The sequence below is a fragment of the Gymnoscopelus braueri genome, assembly GCF_963280865.1.
Source record: "Gymnoscopelus braueri genome assembly, chromosome: 14".
Classification (NCBI taxonomy): domain Eukaryota; kingdom Metazoa; phylum Chordata; class Actinopteri; order Myctophiformes; family Myctophidae; genus Gymnoscopelus; species Gymnoscopelus braueri.
Genome location: NC_137619.1, coordinates 22123634 through 22146964, shown reverse-complemented (window position 1 = coordinate 22146964; position 23331 = coordinate 22123634). Strand labels below are relative to the sequence as shown.

The following is a 23331-nucleotide window of genomic DNA, read 5'->3' as shown; positions in this document are numbered from 1 at the left end:
ATGTACGAATCATGGACCTGATCATGGATGAGTGAGTCAGTTCATTTATTGATTAACCGATTCATAAAAGTACTGTGCCACGCATTGTTCCGAAGTGCCATTTCCCTGATGGCCACCATTAAAACTAAGCCTAACTCTAACTCTAACCTCACACTATCATAACATTGTGGGACTATTGAAAAGTCTAAATAAATATTCTTAAACTAGATCTGTCACTGAAGGAGGTAATATCTCTCAGAGCTCTTGTGATGAGAGCAGAATATACGTGAAATATTGCCATGAACAAATTAATGATGTTATTTCATTTTACTACGCTATTGTCCCTATTCTGGGCATGTCATAATATGTGAACATTCAGCGACCTATTTTTGATGAAGACATTATGGTGTGGAGGGAAAAAATAGGATGACGGAAGGAACCCAGTATGTAGACCCCTCTGGGGCGACGGTCAGCTAAGTAGGCTATATGGGTGTAAGTGGTGAATATGCAAATCCAAAAACGTAACCATATTGAACGGTTTCACTCGATGCAAAATGTAAAATATTGAAGTTGGCCACAGACCCGTGGTGCCATGGAGATGACTTCTTGGTAGAGCTTCTTTGCCTTGTCCAGGGAGCGTGCTGAGCGGGAGAGTGCCCGGGCCAGACCCAGCCGAGCCATATGAGACCTGCGGTTCACAGCACTGGGTAAGCTGTGATCTTTGTTCACCATGGCAGACTCTGAAACCGCAGCACTGGGATTCAGTACATGTACATAATGCTTTTTTTGTGTATTTGATGCATGATTTCTGTATGTCCCTTGAGGCACATGGAGCTACAAATACAGTTTTACTTGACTTAAATGCATTTTTATTGTTATCCACACTGTTGAGGGAGCTCGAAGTATAAGAATATCGATACCTATAATGCTGCAGCAATGTAATGTGTATATGACAATAAATACTACTGTAAATAGTAAATACCCTTGTTGAGCCTTTAAACTAGGTGTGTGAAACATCTTAATACTTATACTAAATATCTCCTGTATCTACTATGAAGAAGTCAGGAAATAGAGGGATGTTACATCAGTTATGTTATCTCCTGTGTCCTAAAGGTTAGAAATGCAAGCGTGTAACTGTAACATAAGAGGTCGCTGATTTGAATCATAGTGGGGGGTTTGAATCCTAAGTTGATCTTGAACAGCTGCTAGATCAGAGGCCAGCAACAGTCTGTGAGTTCACGCTATCTCTATTCTAATAACGTGCAGTGGTGGAAAAAGTACTCAAATGTTCTAAAAGTATCAATACTGCATTGTAGAAATAGTATTGCTATCAAAATGTACTTAAAGTACCAAAAGTACAAAGTACTCATTATGCAGAAGGTCACATTTCACACGTTTTCAAATGTATGAAATGTATACAAATCTTTTGAAAATAGCTGATCTACAAGCTCACAATGCGTTGCATCGCGATTCGCGATGCATTGTGAGCTTGTAGATCTGCTATTTTCAAATGGCTGAAATGTATATAGGGCTAATGTACTGTATGTTTTGTAATAAAAATCTAAATCTACAAAGTAAGTAGTAGCTAAAGTTTTCAAATAAATGTAGTGGAGTAAAAGTACATTTGGATCCGAAATGGAGTAGAAGTAAAAGTATTGGAAATTGGAAATAGTCAAGTAAAGTACAAATACCTCAAAATTGTACTTAAGTACAGTACTTAAGTAAATGTACTTGGATACTTTACACCACTGATAACGTGTGTATATGTCATGGGTGTAATGTAACTGTGTGAAATGATAAACGAATGTGTCAGGAAGGGACTCAGCAAGGCTTGCGTGGATACTGAGAGATCACCAATTCACCATGCAATCTATACATCTGCAAATACATGGCTGATGGCTCTGCTGCTTGCAGTGTGTCAGAGTGTGCATGTGAGCACACTGCAGCCCTACTGTACCGTCTGTCCTCTCAGCAGAGCTGGGATCACAGTCAGGTCTGGACTTGCTCCGGGAGAGCGTGGTTTTGGTGCCGGGCTTGCTGGGAGGTTTGGCAGTCCCGTTTGCTTTTACTGCCGCTCCACCACGCCCCCTACCGGTGAAGAAAATATACATCTAAAATTAATTTAAAAAAAAATAATTGGAGCAAAAAAAAAGAAAGAATTCAAGCAGTAGCATCATATAACATAAATGATTACAGATTGTTTTTAAATAGAATTTTTCAATAAAGGATAGTGTATACTACAAAATAATACTAATACTAATAATAATGATAATAATAATACAGTCCTTTAATCTATAAATGTGTTTCACAGTGTCCCCGGTATGAAACTGTAGGCCTACTTCTACTGTGTATTTTCCAGGTAAAACAGCATGTAGCAATCTATAAATACTGTATTTGCTCTCCAAAAACAACACACTCAGCTAAAACCCATTTGTGAAGAAAATGAAAAAAATGAAAAAAAAAATATGCACAAACAACAACAGAAACAATGTCCCAAAAGCAGCCTGACCCGCAGCCTCAAACTGTACGGTGACTCACCTGGCGGCGGGGGGCTTGGCAGGAGGCGGAGCAGCCTTGCCTCCCCTCATAGCGGAGGTGGAGGAGGCGGCGGCGGTGGGAGCTTTGGCTGCGGCGGCCGCCACCCATCGACCGGGGCCTCCCTTGCCACGCCCACTTCCTCTGCCGGCCGCCGCGGTGTCGGAAGGCCCCTTCCCTCCCGCCAGTTGGCTGGGTGTCTGCTTGGCAGCTTTCCGCTTCTCCACGTCCAGCCTATCCTGCCACCATTTCTGCTCTGAGAGAGAGAGCAAGGAGGCAGATATTAATGCCATCACATGGGTAGCAGGACAGCAGCCACACACATGCGCAAAACATTGCATTTTAATTTACATTAGAGTCAGCACCGACCGCCGAGTATTGTTATCTCCTGCAGGACCAACACCCCTGTCCACTATATGTAACCACCTGGATTCGAACCCTGGTCTCCTGTGAGGGAAACCACGCATCTGCCATTCATTCAAAGGGGAATCCCCCTTTGATCATGGGAGATATTAGGCTTCTGGGCTTCAGACAGCTCTACTCTGTTACATATACACTAGTCTCGTGTGGCCAAACTGTTGCCTCCCACAATTTTCAAATGTTTCCGGTCATACAGTTTGGGACACGGAAGCTCTGATCATAATTAAAATATAAAGCGGATGTGAAGCCTCCTCCCCACTTCCGTTTTGTCTTTACAGTAGCGCAAATATATCCTAATATAAATCAAAATCATCTAAGTATATATAGCTTGCTGCTTAGCAGAAATGGAAATTAAAAAATAAAATGTAAAGATATTTTTAAATATATTTTCGTGAACCGAAGTGCGAGCTTCCTCTCTCGGATTTCAGGAGGTGTAGTTCCAGACTCTATATAGCATTCGGAGATTGTGGAATAGTTGTCTGGCTACAGGGGACTACATATACACTGATTTCATCTCAGCCTCTTTGTTTAACATTTGATCAGTGCACCGGTGCAAACCAACACTGCATTGCCTCACCGTGCAGCTGGGCAGGGGGTTCTCCGCTCTGAGACTGGCCCTCCAGCTCGATGCTGGCTCGGAAGCTCAGGCAAGCATTGGCCAAGGCTATCTTTGACCTGATGGAATCAGGTTCATTGTCACACTGATCCAGCTGGGCCAGTCCCAGGATACACAGGGCATGTGCGTCTCTGGGCACGGTCACCACCGCCACCTGGCACACCTGCAAGAGTAGCATGGGTACAGCATGCAATTGTTACATTTAATGTGTTATTTATTTCATCATGCACTGTATGGGGGTAGATGTGTTTTTCTGTGTGTCACGTTCTCAGCACCCAGGGACAACTTACTTGTGACCTCTTGCCAAATTTATCAAGTTCTTTATATTATCACAGGCAAATTCAAATATATATTTTTTTGTCATAGGGACCTGTGGCTACACATAAAATAATGTTAAGTCTCTGTTATTACCTTCTAATGAATCCACCATAAATTCTAATTTCATCCCCAAAACATTGTTTCTCCACACCCCATTTAAAATTCATGAATTTCCACCGTCCTACTTTCCATGGCCTTACCTTCTCCTGCATGTCCAGTAGCTCCTGACAGGGGGCGATAGAGGTGAGCCGTGTGAGAGCTATGAGAGCCTGGCTTCTCTTGGCCACATAGACCTGCCTGTCGGTGCCAGCGTTGTCGTGGCTTGGCATCCGATGAATCAGCCTCTGCAGCAGGGCAAAGTGAGCCTCTAACAGCACCCATTCCAGCTGCCGGGTCACCTCGCCACGACACACACACTGGCTCACAGCCTGGGCAGTCAACACCGCAACACTGAAGACAAGAAAAAGGGCATAGAGCTATAGCAGATCTGGGACATGCTCAAAGTCCCGAAGGTGAAATGAAATGCACTTCTCTTTCTCTTGCATCCACCGTGTTTACTGATTAAATATTTAAAAGAAGATCCGTCTACTCCTGTTTCTTAAGTGAAGTTATCCAGAGTGTCTTTATCCGTCCATTACCGAGAGCAGGCTGGAGTATGTCTCTACATTTGCTATGTAGGCCTATACACTCTTTTCCCCATGTCCCATATCTTTGTTCATAATTATGACGTGTAGAAGTCTTGACACATCTTGTAACACAAAATATCAGTCCACAGCCAGTATCACATCCTGTAATTGACTTTTGATTATTTATGCCGATTTGCTCTCTAAAACCTCTCCCAACGTGTAACGTACGTGTGATAGACCTGCTCGGCCATCATGGACTTCTTTGGCAGCACTTTCCGCTGCTGGAGTTCTCCCAGGCTGAGTACGCCGCGTAGGAACTGGGTGTTGAAGCTGGAAATGGGGTCAGATGGGTCCCACTCCATATCACTGCAAGGAAACACAGCCAAGGTTCATGATGCCGATCATCAGGAAGTATTGGGAAAAAAGGCTGACATACAGTGCAATGCAAGCATGTGTGCCAGATGGTGCACACACACACACACACACACACACACACACACACACACACACACACACACACACACACACACACACACATATATTATCATGACTGCAAGCAGGTCTATCACACGTACATTACAAATTGTATTCGCTCATTTTATCTGTCACCCTTCTATTAGCATCCTCTTTTAATTGTGTCATTCTTGCTATTTTAATGTGTAAATTGTCCATTTTTGTGCAGCACTTTGCAATACAAATCTATTTTTATGAACACTAATGCATGCACAAGTCACACAGCACAAACATTCTCTATCCCTCTCCACACACGCACACGCACACGCACACGCACACGCACACGCACACGCACACGCACACACACAGACCTTGGTCTGCAGTGCTTGCTGAGGAGGTGTTCCAGTCCCTGTTGTAAGAACAGAGCGGCCTGCTTCTCTGTGGCCTCGGAGGCTCTGCCCTCCTGCTTCAGCAGAGCCAGGCCTGTGTAGAACCTGACAGGAGACATGATGCATGGCACACAGGGGAGCTATAGGTGAGATAGACCAGCGGTACTTCCCAAACATCGGTCGCGGACCCATTTTTATGGGTTGCGAGTAAATATTCCTTTATTTTGGTTTCCTACATTTCGTTTTTCATAATTTTTTCAAAAGATTTTTACAAATGTCTAAATAATATCAAATATGTTCATGAATTAAAAAATAATGCAAACATAAAAAATAATGATACAAAAAATAATGTTGAAGAAGTATTGAAAATAGCAAACAGCAATATTTTCACTAGTTTGGGTACCGGGGAGACAGCAAATTTCTCTTTTAGGTCTCGAGCTAAAAGGTTTGGGAACCACTGGACTAGACTACTGCTATGGCTACAGCTACTGCTACCATTACCATTGCCCAACTCCATTCTGATGTATATTTTATATTTTATTTATTTTTTCTTTAAGTTGTGGTGCACTTGGTCAACTCCAGTTGGTTTGGGGCGCCCGCTGGCCAAGTGGTCCAGGGGCATACCAAATATAGGCTCTATTGCTCTATTGCCTGACGTCGCGAGTTCGAATCCCGATCCCAGCGACCTTTGCTGCGTGTCACTCCCCATGTCTCTCTCCCTGTTTCCTGTCTATCTCAACTGTGTACTATCATAAAAGCCAAAAAATAAAAACTCCAGTTGGTTTTAAATGTGCTTTATAAAAATAAACTTTTACTTATCTGACCTTGATTTTCATTAGTTGAGCCACACGATGTACAAGCAAAACTGTATGTATGTACGGTATGTACGGTATGTACTGTATGTATGTATGTACGTAGGCTACTGTACGTACATACATACGTACGTACCTATGTATGTCACTCGGTCTACAGATGTATCCTAAAGAGGGTTCTATGAATGATGAGGGGCTAAAATAAAAAGGTCACTGATAATGCCAGCAGTCTGACCTGAGTCCGGGGTGCACGGGTCTTAGAGCCAGGCCCGTCTGAAGGTGCTGCAGAGCCTCCTTGCTCTGGCCCTGCAGAAGCAGCAGTCTGCCCACGTGGAGGTTGTACTCCCAGTTGTCTGGGCTCAGAGTCCAGGCATCCAGGTACTTTATCAGAGCATGCTGGACACAGTTCTCTGTATCCTTCACGGCTGCACTGCCATCCTTGTCGACACAGCGTTGTGGGGTTTAGTGCAATATGTAGATCAAATTATTTAAAACCGGGAAAGCATCTGTGTCATTTTAGATTTTCGCAAATACAAACTCACAGCGTGTCACTTTGTGCCACGCTGCCAGCTTCTACATGTGCTATTTTTAAACATTTTTGAAAAATCTTGAAAGTGTGAGATCTACTGGTTTAGAAGGCTTTGTAGAATTGGCCTCAGGTCTTAATGGGTTAAAAGAATAATTGATTTTTTATAATAATTCCTTGTCCGTGACGCACTTTTGGGCCCTGAAACCAAAAACAAGGTCTAAATGTTTTTAGAGGCCTTTCTCTGATGCCAGCAAGCTTTTCAGTGTGGTAAACAGTGACGTCCAGTATCAAAGCTTTAGTGAAAGTCAGGGACAGTGACTGAAACAGTGACCATGAAGCCTCCTGACATTATTTTGAAGTGTTTGACGATGAGAGATGAGAGAAAGTCACAGAGAGAGAAAGAGAGAAAGAGAAAGTGAAAGAGAGGGACAAATACAAAAGGGAACCAAGAGATGGATAGCGAAAGAAAGAAAAAAAAACGAGAAGGTACTGTAAGAAAGGTAAGAGTGAAGAAAAATGAGACGCGAAACGTGAGAGAGATGGAGGGAGAGAGAAAAGAAGAGGGCAGCCCTCTTCCTCTATCTCTCCCTCCATCTCTCTCACATTTCGCAGAAATCACTCAGGCTGCTTATCTTGTCCATGCCGCTCATGAATTCTGCCACTCACTATTCACTATCTCGACAGATCTGCTCTCAGGGCGAGAACGGAAAACAATGTTGCTACTGTTTGATACAACACACCTTTGGCAACACACACACACACACACTCCATTTTGAACATTTGTTTCTGCAAGTGTTCACAAGTGTTCACTTGCATGAACAATTCTGAACTACATTTCTTCATTTGCAGCATTGGGAGACAGTTTTTTTTAACTTGTAACTGTATTACAGCTCTATTCTATTTGATTCGATTTTTTCCTCACCTTGCCGGCCTTCTTGGAGAGCCAGAGGTACAGCGTCTGGACTTGGTCAGCCTTGGCGGACAGGCCGTCGTCCTTGAGCTGGCGGTACTCTTTGTCCAGAGCCTGCAGCTGGTTCTCCATGGTGGGCGTGCCGCGGAAGCCGTGGAGCTTACACACAGCCAGGATCTCTTCCTGATACGCCGTCACCTTGGCCTCACTCTGCTCCTCATCCTCCCCCTCAGCCTGGGCGTAGAAAGATGAAGATGAAGTAGAGGTTGTGTTGTACAGGCAGCACTCACTGTCGGGCAGAAACCTTTTATCTCGATTTTTTCATAACGAGATTATTTTCGGAGGTATGACATTTTCTTTGTATCAAGATCAGAAGGTTGAAACATGACCACTGTTGGCCAAACTGTTACTTTTCAGGATTCAAATTCAAAACAAGCAGTAGACCTACAAGCTCGAAACGCGGTGTGAAATGAAGTTTCGAGCTTGCAGGTCTGATACTTTTGATACTTTTGTCTTTTGTGTGACGCTGTAGTAATGATCAAATAGGGCATTAAAACCCATTCAAACTGGGAAAGCATCTGTGTCATTTTAGGGTTTTGCGAGGGCTATTCAAAAATAGCAGATATACAAGATCATAGCACGTTACTTCATGCGGCGCTGCGAGTTTGTCTGTTATTTTTGAAAGATTAAAAAAAATATGAATTAGCCTACAAAAAGTTTGAGAACTACTCATTTAGATGGCATTTGTAGAATCTGCTTCAGGTTTTAATGGGTTCATTTACGAAAATGCACAAAAAGTTAAAATATGGAGATAAGAGGTTTCTTCCGAAAGCAATGATTTGCAATGACCCGGGTCTACTGAGCCCACCTTCTTGAGTCCGTACATCCCCATGGCGTAGTGGTGCTCCTCCAGAGCCAGGCCCAGCAGGAAGTGGAGTCTGGCCTCCCTGGATTTGAGCTTGATGGCCGAGGCGAAGTACACTGCAGCCTGCTCCAAGATGTCCAGAGGATTCTCACCCTCCGCGTACTGCAACAGGTCCCCTGGGGAGAGTGTGAATACACACATACATATAAACCTGGGCACATAATATGTCATATGTCACCACTGAGAATTGTGGCTCGGTTTTTCTCTCAAGCTTTCTTTCCTTCAAACTCTTTTACTATTGTTTAGAATGCAAATATATATATATATTTGCATTCTAAACAATAGTAAAAGAGTTATATACATATATATATATATATATATATATATATATATATATATATATATATATATATATATGTTGACCTAAATGTAACTTTAAAGTGTTTGAATTTGAATGTGGTGTACTAACTTTATAGTTACAGTAGTACACTTTCAATCGTCATCATGCACACCACCACCCAAAAAAAAAATCTGGTGAGAAACTTATTTGGTACATCCAGACAGCGCTTCCTTGCTTTGTGATACCTGAACAGCATCTTTTGTGTTTTTCATAGACAAAGACATCAGAGGGAGGTCAGAGAGAGCACAACTGTTCATTCATCCACTTCCAGGTGCAGTAGCTTGATACAGTACAAGAGTGTGTGTGTGTCTCTCTCTCTCTCTCTCTCTCTCTCTCTCTCTCTCTCTCTCTCTCTCTCTCTCTCTCTCTCTCTCTCTCTCTCTCTCTCTGCTTCTCTGTCCCCGGTTGTCTTCCTCTCTCTGTCACTCCCTTGTTTCCGCACTCTATCACTGTCTCTCTCTCTCTCTCTCTCTCTCTCTCTCTCTCTCTCTCTCTCTCTCTCTCTCTCTCTCGCTCTCTCTCTTTACTTCTTCTCTCGGTCCTATTTTGTTTCTTTAATGTGCTACTTTTCTTTTCCTTGCGGTTCCAGTGACTCCCACTCAATACTCTGAGATCAGTCTGTGAGATCAGTCTCTGATGTCTCCTCTCAGAGTCATGACAATTAGCAAAGCACAAGTGGAGACAAGCTGTAATTTGAGTACCCGGCATGTCAGGGAAAAACAATTTATAACACTAACTAATTCGTATATCTTCATGCATTTTTTAATGGCAGAGAATGGTAATTTGCAACGTAGGATGTTAGGTTTTGTTTTATCCATTGGCCATCGTGCCTAGTACTGACAGCCATATAATACAATAGAATCTCCAAGAAGTGGCTGGTAATCTGCCCAAATCTCTGGTGCCAAAGTGTCTGGTACGATCCACAAACTACCCAGCTAAGCTCCTAGCGTTTGACTGGTGGCGTGGTGTCCATTTCCCAGCCTGTGCTCAAGGCGTAGGATGTGATACTGTACATGCCTGGCTTGGGCAGGCGTTGTCTGTAGAGTTTCAACTGGTCCTGAGCCAGTGTGCAGAGATCATCCACAATTCCTTGCCTTACTGCCTTTTGCAGTCTCCTCTCCCAGTTATGCACCTATGCAGACAAAGGCCACACGTCAACCACTTTCAGCGATCTACAAGCTCACACAACACGTCACATCGCAATGCGTTGTGAAATTGCTTTTTTAATGTTTTGATTGGGCATAAGTGGTTAATATGTAATTTATACTCTGTAGTATGACAATGTCACTTGCCAAAATCAACAATGATCAACAAACTTAGCTTATAGATCTGTTATTTTTGGAATATTACATTAGGTCTCATGCACTGAAAATCCAATAAAAGCACAACAAACCCAAAATGAAAACATGTATTATGCTTTACCTCCACAGTGTGTCGAGTCTCTATCACCAAGGTGCTGGCTGATGTTACAAAGTGCTGCTTATACCAATCTGTATCAGCCACATCCTGAAAGAAATATTGTCCTTTAATAGTGGGATATAAAAAGACACACAAACAGACTTCCACACTCAAAAGAGCTTGTATCAAAGTCGCTAACACACACTCATAGGCAAACACTTAGAAACTTTAGATGCATTTACAGAGGAACTTCAATCAGCAGCAGTCCCACTGCGAGACGAGCACACTGACGTGTTTAAAGGATGAGGACAGTGTGGGTCGATAGCAGTGATTCTGGCCCCCTCTGCCCCGCTGTTTAATCATTTACACTGACCTTTATGTCCAGCTCACCCCTGTGTCTGCTGGGACACTCCAGAGCGTGCGATCCCACCCCAGACAGCTTCATCACGCGATCACATCCTTTGAAGAAAGAAAGAAAATAAAATCAAAGCTCAATAGATCACACATCTCCAGTGATATATTTAGGATCAATGTACCAAAAGTTGACACCTAACATTGAAGCATTTTGTTTTCATGCTACTTCAGGAAGAATTGGTAAATCACATTGCTGTCATCCAACAAATGCTTTTAATAATGAAAACTCAGCCCTCCTACATATTGGAACAGACAGAATTCATGCTGTTTGTTTGGATTATTTTTGCTTTGCTCCCTGCTAAATAATGTATGGTTCATGTTGGAGCAAAGAATCAATGAAAGGGACACCAAGAGCTGTTGTGACCTTTACAGTATGTGGACTCATCTCAGCTGTCTCATGTGGTCATGAGGCCAATGTGTTACAAGATTTTTGGATCTAGCGACAATCAATGTTTGTGAATAATGTGCAAGACGTGCACTTGTTCAGTTTCAGAATGCAGTGTGTTTAGCATAAATAGAAAATTGACCAACCGACAAAAACTCTAGCATTGTCACTTCTTCTGGGAGCAGAAGATTAAAAGCACCCGAGGAAAGGTCACTTCAGGCAATGCCTCTAACTAATAACAGCTATTACATAATCAAGTCCTTAGTTAAGTTATATGATCCACAGCAACATACCGGTAGATGGTAGTTACATGGTTAGGTGATACTGCTATAGGTATAATCAGAAGTGAGGGGATGTAAGTGAGAGCATGCCTCGGTAAGCAAAGAAGCACTTGACAAGCCCGGCGGACATCTTTTTGTCGAGCTCCGGCTCAAGGACTTTCCAGCCGTCTCCCAGGGGACACTCGTTGAGTGGGTCGACCTTCGACCTCCGTACCAGCATCTCGATATAAGGGCCTGAGAAGACGTGCTTCGGGTAACTGCAAATTAGCAAGATCAATCAATTAACGTGCCAATAGGGCCAGCAACTGAAAGGCAAATGTTAGACCAAACTATAGAAGGCTTTGTCAGCTGTTGTCCATGTTCCCCCTTTTAAAATGAGATTGATTTTTTTCTTTTCTTTCATTCACTGAGTTATGCTCCAAATAGATAGTGATGCTAATTGAGTTGTTTTTTGTTGTTATGCTCCCTTTTGGCATTGAAAATAATTATTCTTTACATGGCCTCTGTTTTTGGGGAGTGCTTTTGATTGTGAAAAACCTCTTCTTCTTCACCCCAAACAGATTAAATTGGGAATGTGGTGAATTGAGACAATAGCGTCTGTCTGACAGTCGTTTCTTTGTCCAAAATTCAATTTTGGCATTTTCAATGTTCTGGCTCAAGCTCCTCCCCACCTTGGATGGATGGAGATGGGCCTGTACAGGGCGGTCAGAGACACAGGACACTCGAAGGCCACCTGGTCCCTCCCATCACTGAAGGTTACCGCCATGGGAATGGGCTCTCGAGTCACAAACACTGTGTACACCTGAGAGAGTGTGGAGGGCAGTGTTAGTTATATCTGTCTAATGAAAAATACAGGAGTGTGGCTGTATAGAGTAGCATAGTAGCATTGGATAAAGTATCACCTGAGAACATGGATATCCTTGCTGCAGCCCTGATGGTCTGTTGACCTAAATGTTTTTACTTACAAGTAACAAGAGTACCTAACAGGCCAGCAATTCATTCTTTAACAACTTCCAAATTATGCCAAGTAGCACAATATAGGTTACCACAACTAACAACGATACTCTTTGCCCTGGCTGTCATTCGAGCGTTTTCTAAAATTAGGCATGGATTACAGGAAACGCGAGACCAGACCATGCACGCGTCTATACGTTTTGAAATATAAGACACTTTGTGGATAATCAGAGAAAGCAACGCATGATCATGAATACTATCTGCACTGCATTTCTATCAACATACATAGCGTACACTATGTATGTGTGTCATATTTATTATCCAACCTGTAAATTGCTGCCATCTGCTGAGGAGACTCTGATCACTACCACAGTGTCTCCCACATTCAACAGGACTGGCTTGGTGCTGTCGTCCTCATTCACAAACACTTTCATGTCTTTGTCAGGCAGCTTGGGCAGCATAGCAACTGAGTTACAATAGAAAGGAACAGTGCCTACAGGAAAATATGAAAATTGGACCTGTAAGGATCCATTTGGTTACATATGTAAACAACTGAGTTAATAGATGCATAAGTTAACACTGTCTATTTTACTGTGTGGGGTTTTAAAAAAAAGGAAAAAATCCTATTTGAAAATGTGTATCATCTTAGAAAATTATGTAATGCAGTTTTTACATTTCAGTCAATTGTAGGCTAAATAATGCTATTTGAGCATTGCTTCTTTCTAGGATTGTTTTTTTCCTTCAGGAATTAGTCAGCGTAGGTTGTGTTACTTGAAAGGTGCACTTTCAAACTTTGTACTCACTGTTATATTCATAGGTGCACGTGTCAAATTCAGGGTGCAGTGGCACATTTCCATCGATGGTCAGATCACTGAGCTCTGCAGCTGTGGCTGACAGCTTGGTTAACTCCACACGATATTTCTTTGTGGTGCCATCTTCAGCAACCACCTCTATTCCTACTTCGTTCACCCCATCATTCAGTCTAAGTGTCTTGGAACCATCACCAAAGAGCTGGAAAACATAATACAATGCAATACAATAGAATAGATTAGAATAGAAAATGATTTAACACACAAAGAAAGAGTTTGCTGGTTAAAGTTAATTGACTTAATAAAAATAATGAATAAAAACCTTTCTACCTACAATTCTGTATGAAGCCCCAGTGTCGTTGGTCCTCAGCTCCATTGTGACTTTGTTGACATGGCTTGCCACAGTCACTTTGTAGTTTGTCACATCTCCTCTGAATGCTGGCTGCAGCTTCCATCCAGTGAAGGAGAGCCTTTCCAAGTCACAGTTGTCCATCTTTTGAGCCTCGAGAGCAGCAGCTGCTCAAATAAGTGTTTTCAGCAATGTTGACTGTCTCTTCTCCAGTAGATCTCCTAGACCTAAGCAATGTTGACTGTATCCTCTCCAGAGATCTCCTAGACCTAAGCAATGTTGACTGTCTCTTCTCCAGAGATTTCCTAGACCTAAGCAGTGCTGACTGTCTCTTCTCCAGAGATCTCCTAGACCTAAGCAGTGTTGACTGTCTCTTCTCCAGAGATCTCCCAACATTGCACCCAGACTAGAGTCTGGCATTTCAGCATCATTAGCATAATCAAGCACGGGACGCTTGGGGTTACTATGGTGACAGCTGACAGGACTACTATGTCAAGAGTTTGAATTACACTTTTTTTTAAATATATCTTGAATTGCTGACAAGTAATACATGGGAACTGATTACTGCACACAACTTTGACCATTATGAAAGCTTTGGCTAACATTGGGGAATATAATAATTTGAGAAACCTGGATACTTCTTGAAAATAAACGTTATTCCCTTCCGAAGCAGCAGAGGGCAGTAGAGCTCAGAAGAAGCAAAACACAAAGTGTTGCCATGTCGGCTTATTATAAGCGACTTTGGGCGTCTTTTTCTGTAAAGTTGCTTGTAAAAATTGGTAGTTGGGCTTGTTTCTAAAGTGTAGTTGCTTAATTACTTTAGGCTTGCTTCCAATTTTTTTGTTATTATTTAAACCACTGGTTCTCAAAGATCTTCCTAAATGTTTTTTGCAAGGGAGCTTTGTGCTGTTAGAATGATTCCAAATATTACACATTTTATTTCAAGATTTTTTGAAAATAGAACATCTACAAGCCTGTGAGCATGTCATGTAGATGCATCGGCTATTTCAAATAGCCGATGCATACAGGTTTAAAGTTCTCTAAGTTGCTTCTTTTGGGCTTGTTTTCCTAGACCTGGTTGCTTATTTCTCTCACAGAACCTGGCAATACTGATTGTTGTCTGACGCCATTTCCTGTAATCTTCAACGTGCTGTGTGCTCAGCAGATGTAAGTTGTTGCTGTTTATCTATAATTACAATGTTTATGTGGAACTTTCAAGTAAATACGCATCGATATTCAGCCAGTTAAATGTGTATATTCACAATGCATTGACGTCAGTGGTACCTTGTGCTCTAGTCTAGTCTGTGCAGGCGTGCAATTAACTGTAGTTTTCCTGCCAGATGCTAACGTAACGTTAGCAGGCTAACTTACTACAGGCTTTGAAGGGGAGGATAAAAGAGTGCTTCTAGAGAGAAGTGGTTCTCAAACCTTCAGTGGTGGAAGAAGTACTCAGATATTTTACTTAACAATACCACAACATAAAAACACTCTGTTACAAGTAAAAGGCTTGTGTTCAAAATGTTACTTGAGTAAAAGTACAAAAGTATTGGCATCAAAATATACTTAAAGGTAGGGTAAGTGATTTACTTTGGTTAAAATAAGTGTTAAATAGCTCTGTATTCTGATAGTACTCATTGTTTGATCAGTAAAAGGAGTCTCCCATGTCTCTCCAGCTCTTTATTAAACAGAAAATGCATTTCCAGTGCTCTCTCCAGTCCTGATTGGCTTAAATGTTGTCACCTGCCTGAAAATGTACTACATTCTGTTTAACCTCGCATCACCAGTCTTTCCACCTCGGAGGAAATACATTCTGTTTACTAAAGATCTGGAGAGACCCCTGTGACCGAACAAACGCTCTGTAGCAATCATAGCTAAATGGGGCCATAGCAATGATTACTATCAGAATATTGTACTTTAACCTTTTTAACAAAAATAAATAAAAAAAACTAAAAATATCACTTACCCTACCTTTTTAAAGTAACAAAGTATAAGTACTGAAATGTTTGAAGTGAGCTTGTAGATCGGCTATTTTCAATTATGTTATATATATATATATATATATATATATATATATATATATATATAATGTGTATATATGTTTTCAGCCCCTATGTATACAATAGGGCTTTAATAATCATTTATATCTGCAAAGTAACCAATAACTCAAAGTTTTCAAATAATTGTAGTGTAGTAAAAGTATAATATTTGCCTCTGAGATGTAGTGGAGTAAAAGTACAGAAAATTGGAAATACTCCAGTAAAGTAAAAATACCTCAAAATCTTACTTAAGTACAGTACTTGAGTAAATGTACTTAGTTACTTTCCACCACTGTAAACCTTTAAATGTCAAGGACCACCAAATGTATATGTATGTAGCTGTGGAACCTCATCTGAAAATATTTTGTCAGGGACCCCCCCCAGAAGATTTGTGTTGTGAAAATGTTTTAAGACATCTATTTCAAAATCTTTCACATTTTCTCAAGATCTTTTGGAAATGGCAGATCCACAAGCTCACAACACGTCACATCGATGCATTGTGAGCTTGTAGATTTGCTATTTCCAAATAGCGGATGTACCGTATATAAGGTTAAAGTTGTTAAACTGATTTTGATGCTATAACTTTTGCTGGGGACCCCCTGGAACCCCACATTGTGAACCACTGTTCTAGGGAAAGATAACACAAGTAGATAAAGTTAGGCTGCTTGAAATTAAAATTGATGAACAAACACCTTGTTTGTTTCTTTGATTGATCTCTCTATGGAAATAACAAAAACGATAGAACTTCTGTGTTTGAATTTCTGTGATGTGACCAAGCTGATTCTGATGCTGATTGACCCAGCCTCACACAACATTATTTATGCTTTTGTTTGTACAGGAAAATGGCAGCAGATGATGGTCAAGCAGAAGACTACCCCACAGAGATAGAGGAACAGCTCACAGACTTTGAGTCCTCGGTCACATCTGTAAATACAATGTTACAGAAGATGATATCAGTGCCCAGAAATGACCAACTGCAAAAGGTAGGACACCATAACAGACTGAAACACCCCCTTTCTGTAAATATTTACTGATTAATGTAAATTAATCAGAATTAAAACTGTGATTTGTCGTCAGCTGGACCCTCTGGAACAGGCCAAACTGGACCTGATGTCTGCATATACTCTGAATTCACTATTCTGGAGTAAGTCTGTTTATTCGTTCTAGGCTCTAATTCCTGACACTTTATGTCAACAAAGTGTTATGCTACAGACAGTACATTAGAAATGACTTCAAATTAAATGTTTTCAAATCACAGACCCTAAAATTGAAAAGGTAAATGTATAATATCATTTATATTGTCTGAATGTTGAGACGTTATATTGGTTGGGTAATACAAGTGGCTAAAGTAAAATGTATTATATACATATGCTGAGAATTCTTGAACTTCTTTCAAGGACCCCTGGTGTCTTAGGACCCCAGTTTTAAAACCATCATTCTCTTTAAGAGACATGGATATTGCGTCATTGCGTTCATATTTCCTATAGCAGTCTGATAGCATACAGATACCTTACAGTACTAGGTTTAATTATGTTTATTTGCACCGCAGTGACACAGTGTACAGTGATGAAACAGAAAAAAACCTACTATGGCTTAACACATTCCACGCCAGAGTTTGATCTCATAATGTACTCACCAGTGCCAGCATTTTATTGTTGTTTTTTTGTTTTATTCACGTCACCACAGACCTTGTTAAATCCCTTTAGATCTAGCATAAAACTGTTTGTAAACACAGCGGCGATCCGACTGCGTCGCCCAGTGAAATCCCCGTCAAAAACCCAGTCGCCATCTTGTAGTTACAACAGTTTATGTTAAACAGCGATCAGCGACGAGAAAAACTACAAACGAGAAAATGGCGTTTTAGTGTCCGCTTTAGAATGGAGGCTGATGGGATCGGCAAAACCGGATCCCGGATAATTCCGTTTCCGGTGGTGCTACAATGAAATGTGCCGTATCGAAAGTGAAAAAAAGTGCAATGTGAACTTAAAAAAAAACAAAAAAAACACCACTTCGCGTAGGTCTACACGATTGGCACGTGGCGGCTTTAACCCATTAACACATTGACCGCCAGAGGTTAATCTCATAATGTACTCACCAGTGCCAACGTTTTATTGTTGTTTTCTGTTTTTTTCACGTCGCCACAGATCTTGTTAAAATCCTTAAGATTGAGCTGTGCACTGTTTGTAAACATCGCGGAGATCTCACTGCTTCTACCAGTGAAGACCACGTGTCAAACGGAGCCGCCATGTTTGAGTTCTGACCGTTTAAGTTAACATGGGAAATGCGAGGATGAAAAACTACATGTTTACAGGGTCTTTTACAGGGGTTATTGTGTACGACTTAGAATGGAGGCAGACGGGAAACAAAAAACGTGATCGCACTTCCGGTCGAGATCGGGTGGTGTTACACTGAAAATGGTCCCCCTAGAAAATTAAAAAAAAAAAATATTTCGAAAAAAAGGAAAAAGCACCACAGCCCGTAGGCTACGGGATTGGCGCTTAACCGTTGGATTTAACGGCCCGTAGAACTACGGGCCCGGCGGTAAATGTGTTAAAGGGATACTTCACTTTAGGGCCGGGGAAACATTTAAAAAATATATTAAAAATAAATGAAAAAAGTTATGGAAAATTCATGGCCCCCTCACGCATTAGAGTGTCCTACTAATGCGTGAGGGGGCCATGAATTTTCCATAACTTTTTTCATTTATTTTTAATATATTTTTTAAATGTTTCCCCGGCCCGAAAGTGAAGTATCCCTTTAACTGCCAGAGGTATTTTCATATTTTTTTAGCCAGTGCCAGAGATTTTTCATTGGAAAAAAAAAAGTACTCAGGAGCCGAGATACAGAATTTTTAAGTTAACAAGGAAGTGGATAGGAGTCTAGATCTTCGAAAAATCATATCACCTTGGTCTTTGGGTCAAATTGGAAGATCTTTGGCACGTGGCGGCTTTAAATAGGTTCGCGTAGATCTACGTGATTGGCAGTGAATCAGTTATAGGTTCGCGTAGATCTACGCGATTGGCAGTCAATGTGTTAATGGCTTAAAGAAATGTCTCACATAAAAATGCATATTAAAAAAAATCATAAGAAAATCCATAAATCTCAAACCACTACCTAAATTAATTATTTGAGAGCTGCAAAATGGTTAAGAGATAAAAAAAAAATGTCTTCTGTGTTACGTTCACATGAGGGACAAGCGACAGTGCTTGTCCAATGCGTATGCTGAAGTTTTTTCTGTTCATGCATAAAAAGATCACTTTAAAATAATCACTTTATTCGACAGATACGATAATTGTCGGAAATTTTTATGTGTGTATGAATGTATAATTGCAACTTAGACTACTGAAGCTGCAGGATCTGAAGCAAAGTGAAGCAACTGTCGCGAAACATAGTCTAATTAATTTGTCCTTTTTTGCAGTGTACTTGGTAACACAAGGAGTCAACCCCAAAGAACATGCAATTAAACAGGAACTGGTAAGTTATTTTCCCCCCATTTCCCATTCTCCATATGTTCTCCCTTAAACCTCTCTGTGTGTTGTCTGGCATTTCTTCATCCGCTTTCTGTCTTCCTCAGGAGAGAATCAGGTCGTATATGAACAGAGTCAAGGAGATCACAGAGAAGAGTAAAGCCGCCCGTCTGGACAAGGGCGCCGCTGCTCGCTTTCTCAGGAACGCTCTGTTTGACGTCGCAGAGGCAGGAAGCTCCAAAAAGGACAGAGCTCCTAAGACGCCTGGAACACCCCTGGATCGCGGCCCACAGTCAAAACGCCCAAAGAAGTCAGAGTAGAATTTGATCTAGATTTAAGCAGCACCCAACATTTACCTTTTTTTATAATGAAGTCACAGCCAAATCTAATGTACTAATAACATGAATGAACCCTTATCTAAGTTCTATGGTTTGGTCAACCACTTAAGTCCCATTATACTTCATCGTACAACAACTAGCGAATATGGCAGATCTACAAGCTCACACAATGCATCGCGACGCGCTGTGACCTTGTAGATCTGCTTATAATGACGTGCCCGAAGTAGGGACGCCAGGTTGAAAGTGGTCAAGGGCAGTCACAAACAGGAATTTAATTAATCAGGCCAACATAAATAAATTATTAGCATCATCAATCAGTCAGTCCATGAGTATTGAGAAAGCTGTTCCTCAGCTGAGGGAGTGAGTTAGTGGTTATTAATAGTCTTGAATGAGACCAGTCATGGGTTTGAGTTTTGACTGCAATTGTTTAGCTTTTTATCGAGATAATGAGGCTTCTACCTCAAGGTAAATGAGAAATCATTATACATTTCTGTATTAATGTGATTCTATGAATCACTTGTTGATGATTATTGTTAGTGTTATCCTTTTGTTTTGTGTGGATATTATGTTTAAAAACTTTGTCTTGTTAACCATGTATAGGCTTGGCCATGGTATTGGCCTAAAGACAATGAGCTGATATTTGAGGCAAGAGTCTTTTTATAGCCAATCTACAAGCTCACAACACGTCACTGCTCTCCCCCCACCCCCCTTTTTTTGTATGACATGGCCAAAATACGGACACCATTTTGAAAGTAGTTAAACTTCCCAAGTAAGCTGAGGTCTATTGCGCTCCATTTTGTTTCTGACAGGTCTATTGATGAATGTCCTGACTGGACATCTTCTGTCATGATTCTATTCGTTAAGTTGACTGAATAATTAAATGGAATCCTGTCAAAACATTGTATTTCCAGTTTTCTTTCCAAAAAACAAAGTGCTAGAGTTGTGTGCAATACATATTTTATTCCAACTTCCAACATTTGAAGGATCTGGGTTGGGGTTAGCTTCAGTAGAAATTACTGCAGCTTCGGGCAGACGGGTCAACACACAACATTCTCCCTCTGTATCTTCTATCTCTCTTTATCTCCTGGAATAGATCTGAGCTTGTGTCCAATGTGCTGCATATTTTATCAAGTGATGCGCAGCTGCGTGTGTCGCTGTCACCTTGCTGTACAGCCATGTCAACTTAATCTTTGAATACACTTTGTAACGGTGTATATCTACTTTTGTGTTTAAAGAGAAATTAGTATTTGATGAGATTTTTGCTGTGTATTGTTTTGTGTCTTATCCTAGTGTAAAAAGACATGCTGGGTCACAGCGTGCTGGCCTGTCCCTGTCCATTATTGGTGGATATTAAATGTTTCAGTGTAGGAAGGTACAACAGTGAAAGTGTGTTTCCTGATTGTCTAATGCACACAAACACAATTACAAAGGATATGTAGGTCTAGGAAAAAGGTTGCTTGTTTAGAAAAGGTATTGGCAAAGGTGAGTATCCAAACTACTTCAATAAAGATAACACAATTATAAATAAAACAAAAGAAATTGCAAACGAATTCAATAATTTTTTTGTAAATGTCGGACCAAGCCTAGCCAAGGCAATAACTGATCCAGGAGACAAGCAAGGCCTGGATCATTCAATAATTAACCAGAATACACATTCTATATTTATCAAAAGTGTATATGAACATGAGATACTGGGCATAGTAAAAACATTTAAAAATAAAAAGTCTACTGACAGTGCTAATATTGATATGACACTAATTAAAGACATAATAGATACTATAGTCACACCACTCACACATATTTGCAATCAATCATTCGCAACAGGTATTTTTCCCAAAGCCATGAAAACAGCAAAAGTCATTCCCATCCACAAAAGTGGCGACAAACACCAATTCACAAATTACAGACCTATACTAAAATTATTTGTCACAAGGCTAGACAGCTTTATAGAAAAACATCAGCTACTGAGTAACCACCAGTATGGTTTCAGATCTAACAGGTCCACCTCGATGGCAGTAACGGAGCTAGTGGAAGCAATTTCAAACAACACAAACAATAGGGAGTACACTGTTGGGGTCTTCATAGACTTAAAAAAAGCATTTGACACTATAGATTACAACATACTGCTAAAGAAAATGGAGAGGTATGGTATCAGAGGAGTCGCCCATGCATGGCTAAAAAGCTACCTAAATGACAGACAACAATTTGTTCACATGAACAATGTTGACTTGCTAAAAACTACACATGGAGTGCCGCAGGGTTCAGTATTGGGCCCCAAACTATTCATCATGTACATCAATGATATATGCAAAGCATTGCCACTGCTCAAGTGCGTCCTATTTGCTGATGACACCAGTTTGCATAGCTCCGGGAAAGATCTCGGGCAGCTCTTGCAGACAGTGGAAAAGGAACTAGAGATCCTTAAGAAGTGGTTTGATGTCAACAAATTATCTTTGAACTTATCCAAAACCAAGTATATCATCTTCTCTAACAGAAAAATTAACACACAAGTCAAATTATCAATCGATAACGTTGAAATTGAAAGGGTGTATGAGCATAAATTTTTGGGAATCACAATAGATAATCGACTCAGTTGGAAACAGCATATAAACAACACTAAAACAAAAATATCAAAATCAATTGCAATATTATATAAAATGAAACACTTAGTAAATAATAATTCACTTTACATACTGTATTGCTCCCTCATACTTCCATACCTAACCTACTGTGTGGAGGTATGGGGGAACACATACAAAACAAACACCAAACCAATCTACATGCTACAAAAGAAAGTAATAAGAATTATAACTCAAAGTGACTACCTTGCACCCACCAACCCACTCTTCGTCAGTACAAAAACTCTAAAACTAGAAGATTTAGTGGATCTAAATACAGCTGTAATCATGCACAAGGCACATAATAAAATACTTCCACCCTGCATGCAGGAGCTGTTCGAGGCTAGAGAGTCCCAGTATTCACTCAGGGGGGCGTGTATATTTAAAACAAGAAGTGCAAGGACCAACACGAAAGGCAGGTGTATATCGGTAAAGGGGGTTACTCTATGGAATAACTTAGATAAAGAACTAAAAATGTGCAAAACAGTCACCACATTTAAAAGGATGTTCAAAAATAAGGTATTAAATAAGTATAAAACAGTACTAAGTTAAAGCATTCCAACAAACATCCATCAATAATAAAAAAATAAAATAATAAATAATCAATGTACAGCAGACAAAGCTGACTTGTAAAATCATGCTTCTCTTTGGACATACTGTTGTGACGTGCCTGTGTGAGTGTAAGTATAAAGTATGTGTATAAGTGTGCAAGCATGAAATGGGTGTATGTGCTGTGGTGAGTATGTATGTGTACGTAAATCTGTGTGTGGAGACAGAACCTTACTCTGTGACCAATTAGCCACAGAGTGGGGTATGGTGAAGAATCGGTGTGTAAAAACCCATATTCTGTGGTCAAAAAACCACACGGTATGGTGAACCATAGAATCGAATTGTACTAGGTGAAACCAGACTTTTTTTGTTTTTGTCTTTTTTCTGTCTTGGTGCCTGGATAGCTCTTCTGAATTATGCTTTCTTCCGCTAAAACAATGTTTGAAACTGATATTTATTTTGTTGTGAAACTTTTTGAACATTTTTTTGAACTTCTGTTGCTCTGTAAAAGCTTTGTCTTTTTCCTTTAGATTTGCTTTAGTTTTGTTAAAAACAATGTTTGCGTAGATTCTTCTTTTCTATTCTATCAATTTATCTGATGAAATTTGTTTAAAAACTTTTTGAATTTTTTTTTGAACTTCTGTTGCTCTGTAAAAGCTTTGTCTTTTTCCTTTAGATTTGCTTTAGTTTTGTTAAAAACAATGTTTGCGTAGATTCTTCTTTTCTATTCTATCAATTTATCTGATGAAATTAGTTTAGTTAAACCAATGTGTTACTACATTTTCTTTTTCTAACCAAAGAAGTTTCAAAAAGGGTAGGCAAAATAAGCCACGGCTTCAGCCTACACCTTTTCGGTACCACTTGTATAAGTGGACTCTAAT

The 23331-nt window shown here is 40.5% G+C and overlaps 1 protein-coding gene across 1 annotated transcript; it reads left to right on the top strand.

The window, feature by feature from the left end:
• The first annotated feature begins 14572 nt into the window (after positions 1 to 14572).
• c1d (C1D nuclear receptor corepressor) lies at positions 14573 to 20688 on the top strand. Its single transcript, XM_080449488.1, has 5 exons — positions 14573 to 14609; positions 16317 to 16461; positions 16556 to 16622; positions 18897 to 18952; positions 19053 to 20688. Coding segments are annotated over exons 1-5 (483 nt in total). The 5' UTR covers positions 14573 to 14607; the 3' UTR covers positions 19266 to 20688.
• Positions 20689 to 23331: the final 2643 nt, after the last annotated feature.

What these genes read in the sequence shown, in the direction of transcription:
- c1d (XM_080449488.1), top strand. An exon ending in GAAATGACCAACTGCAAAAG is followed by an intron (nt 16,462 to 16,555) that starts GTAGGACACCAT and finishes ATTTGTCGTCAG; the next exon opens with CTGGACCCTCTGGAACAGGC. An exon ending in ATGCAATTAAACAGGAACTG is followed by an intron (nt 18,953 to 19,052) that starts GTAAGTTATTTT and finishes TGTCTTCCTCAG; the next exon opens with GAGAGAATCAGGTCGTATAT.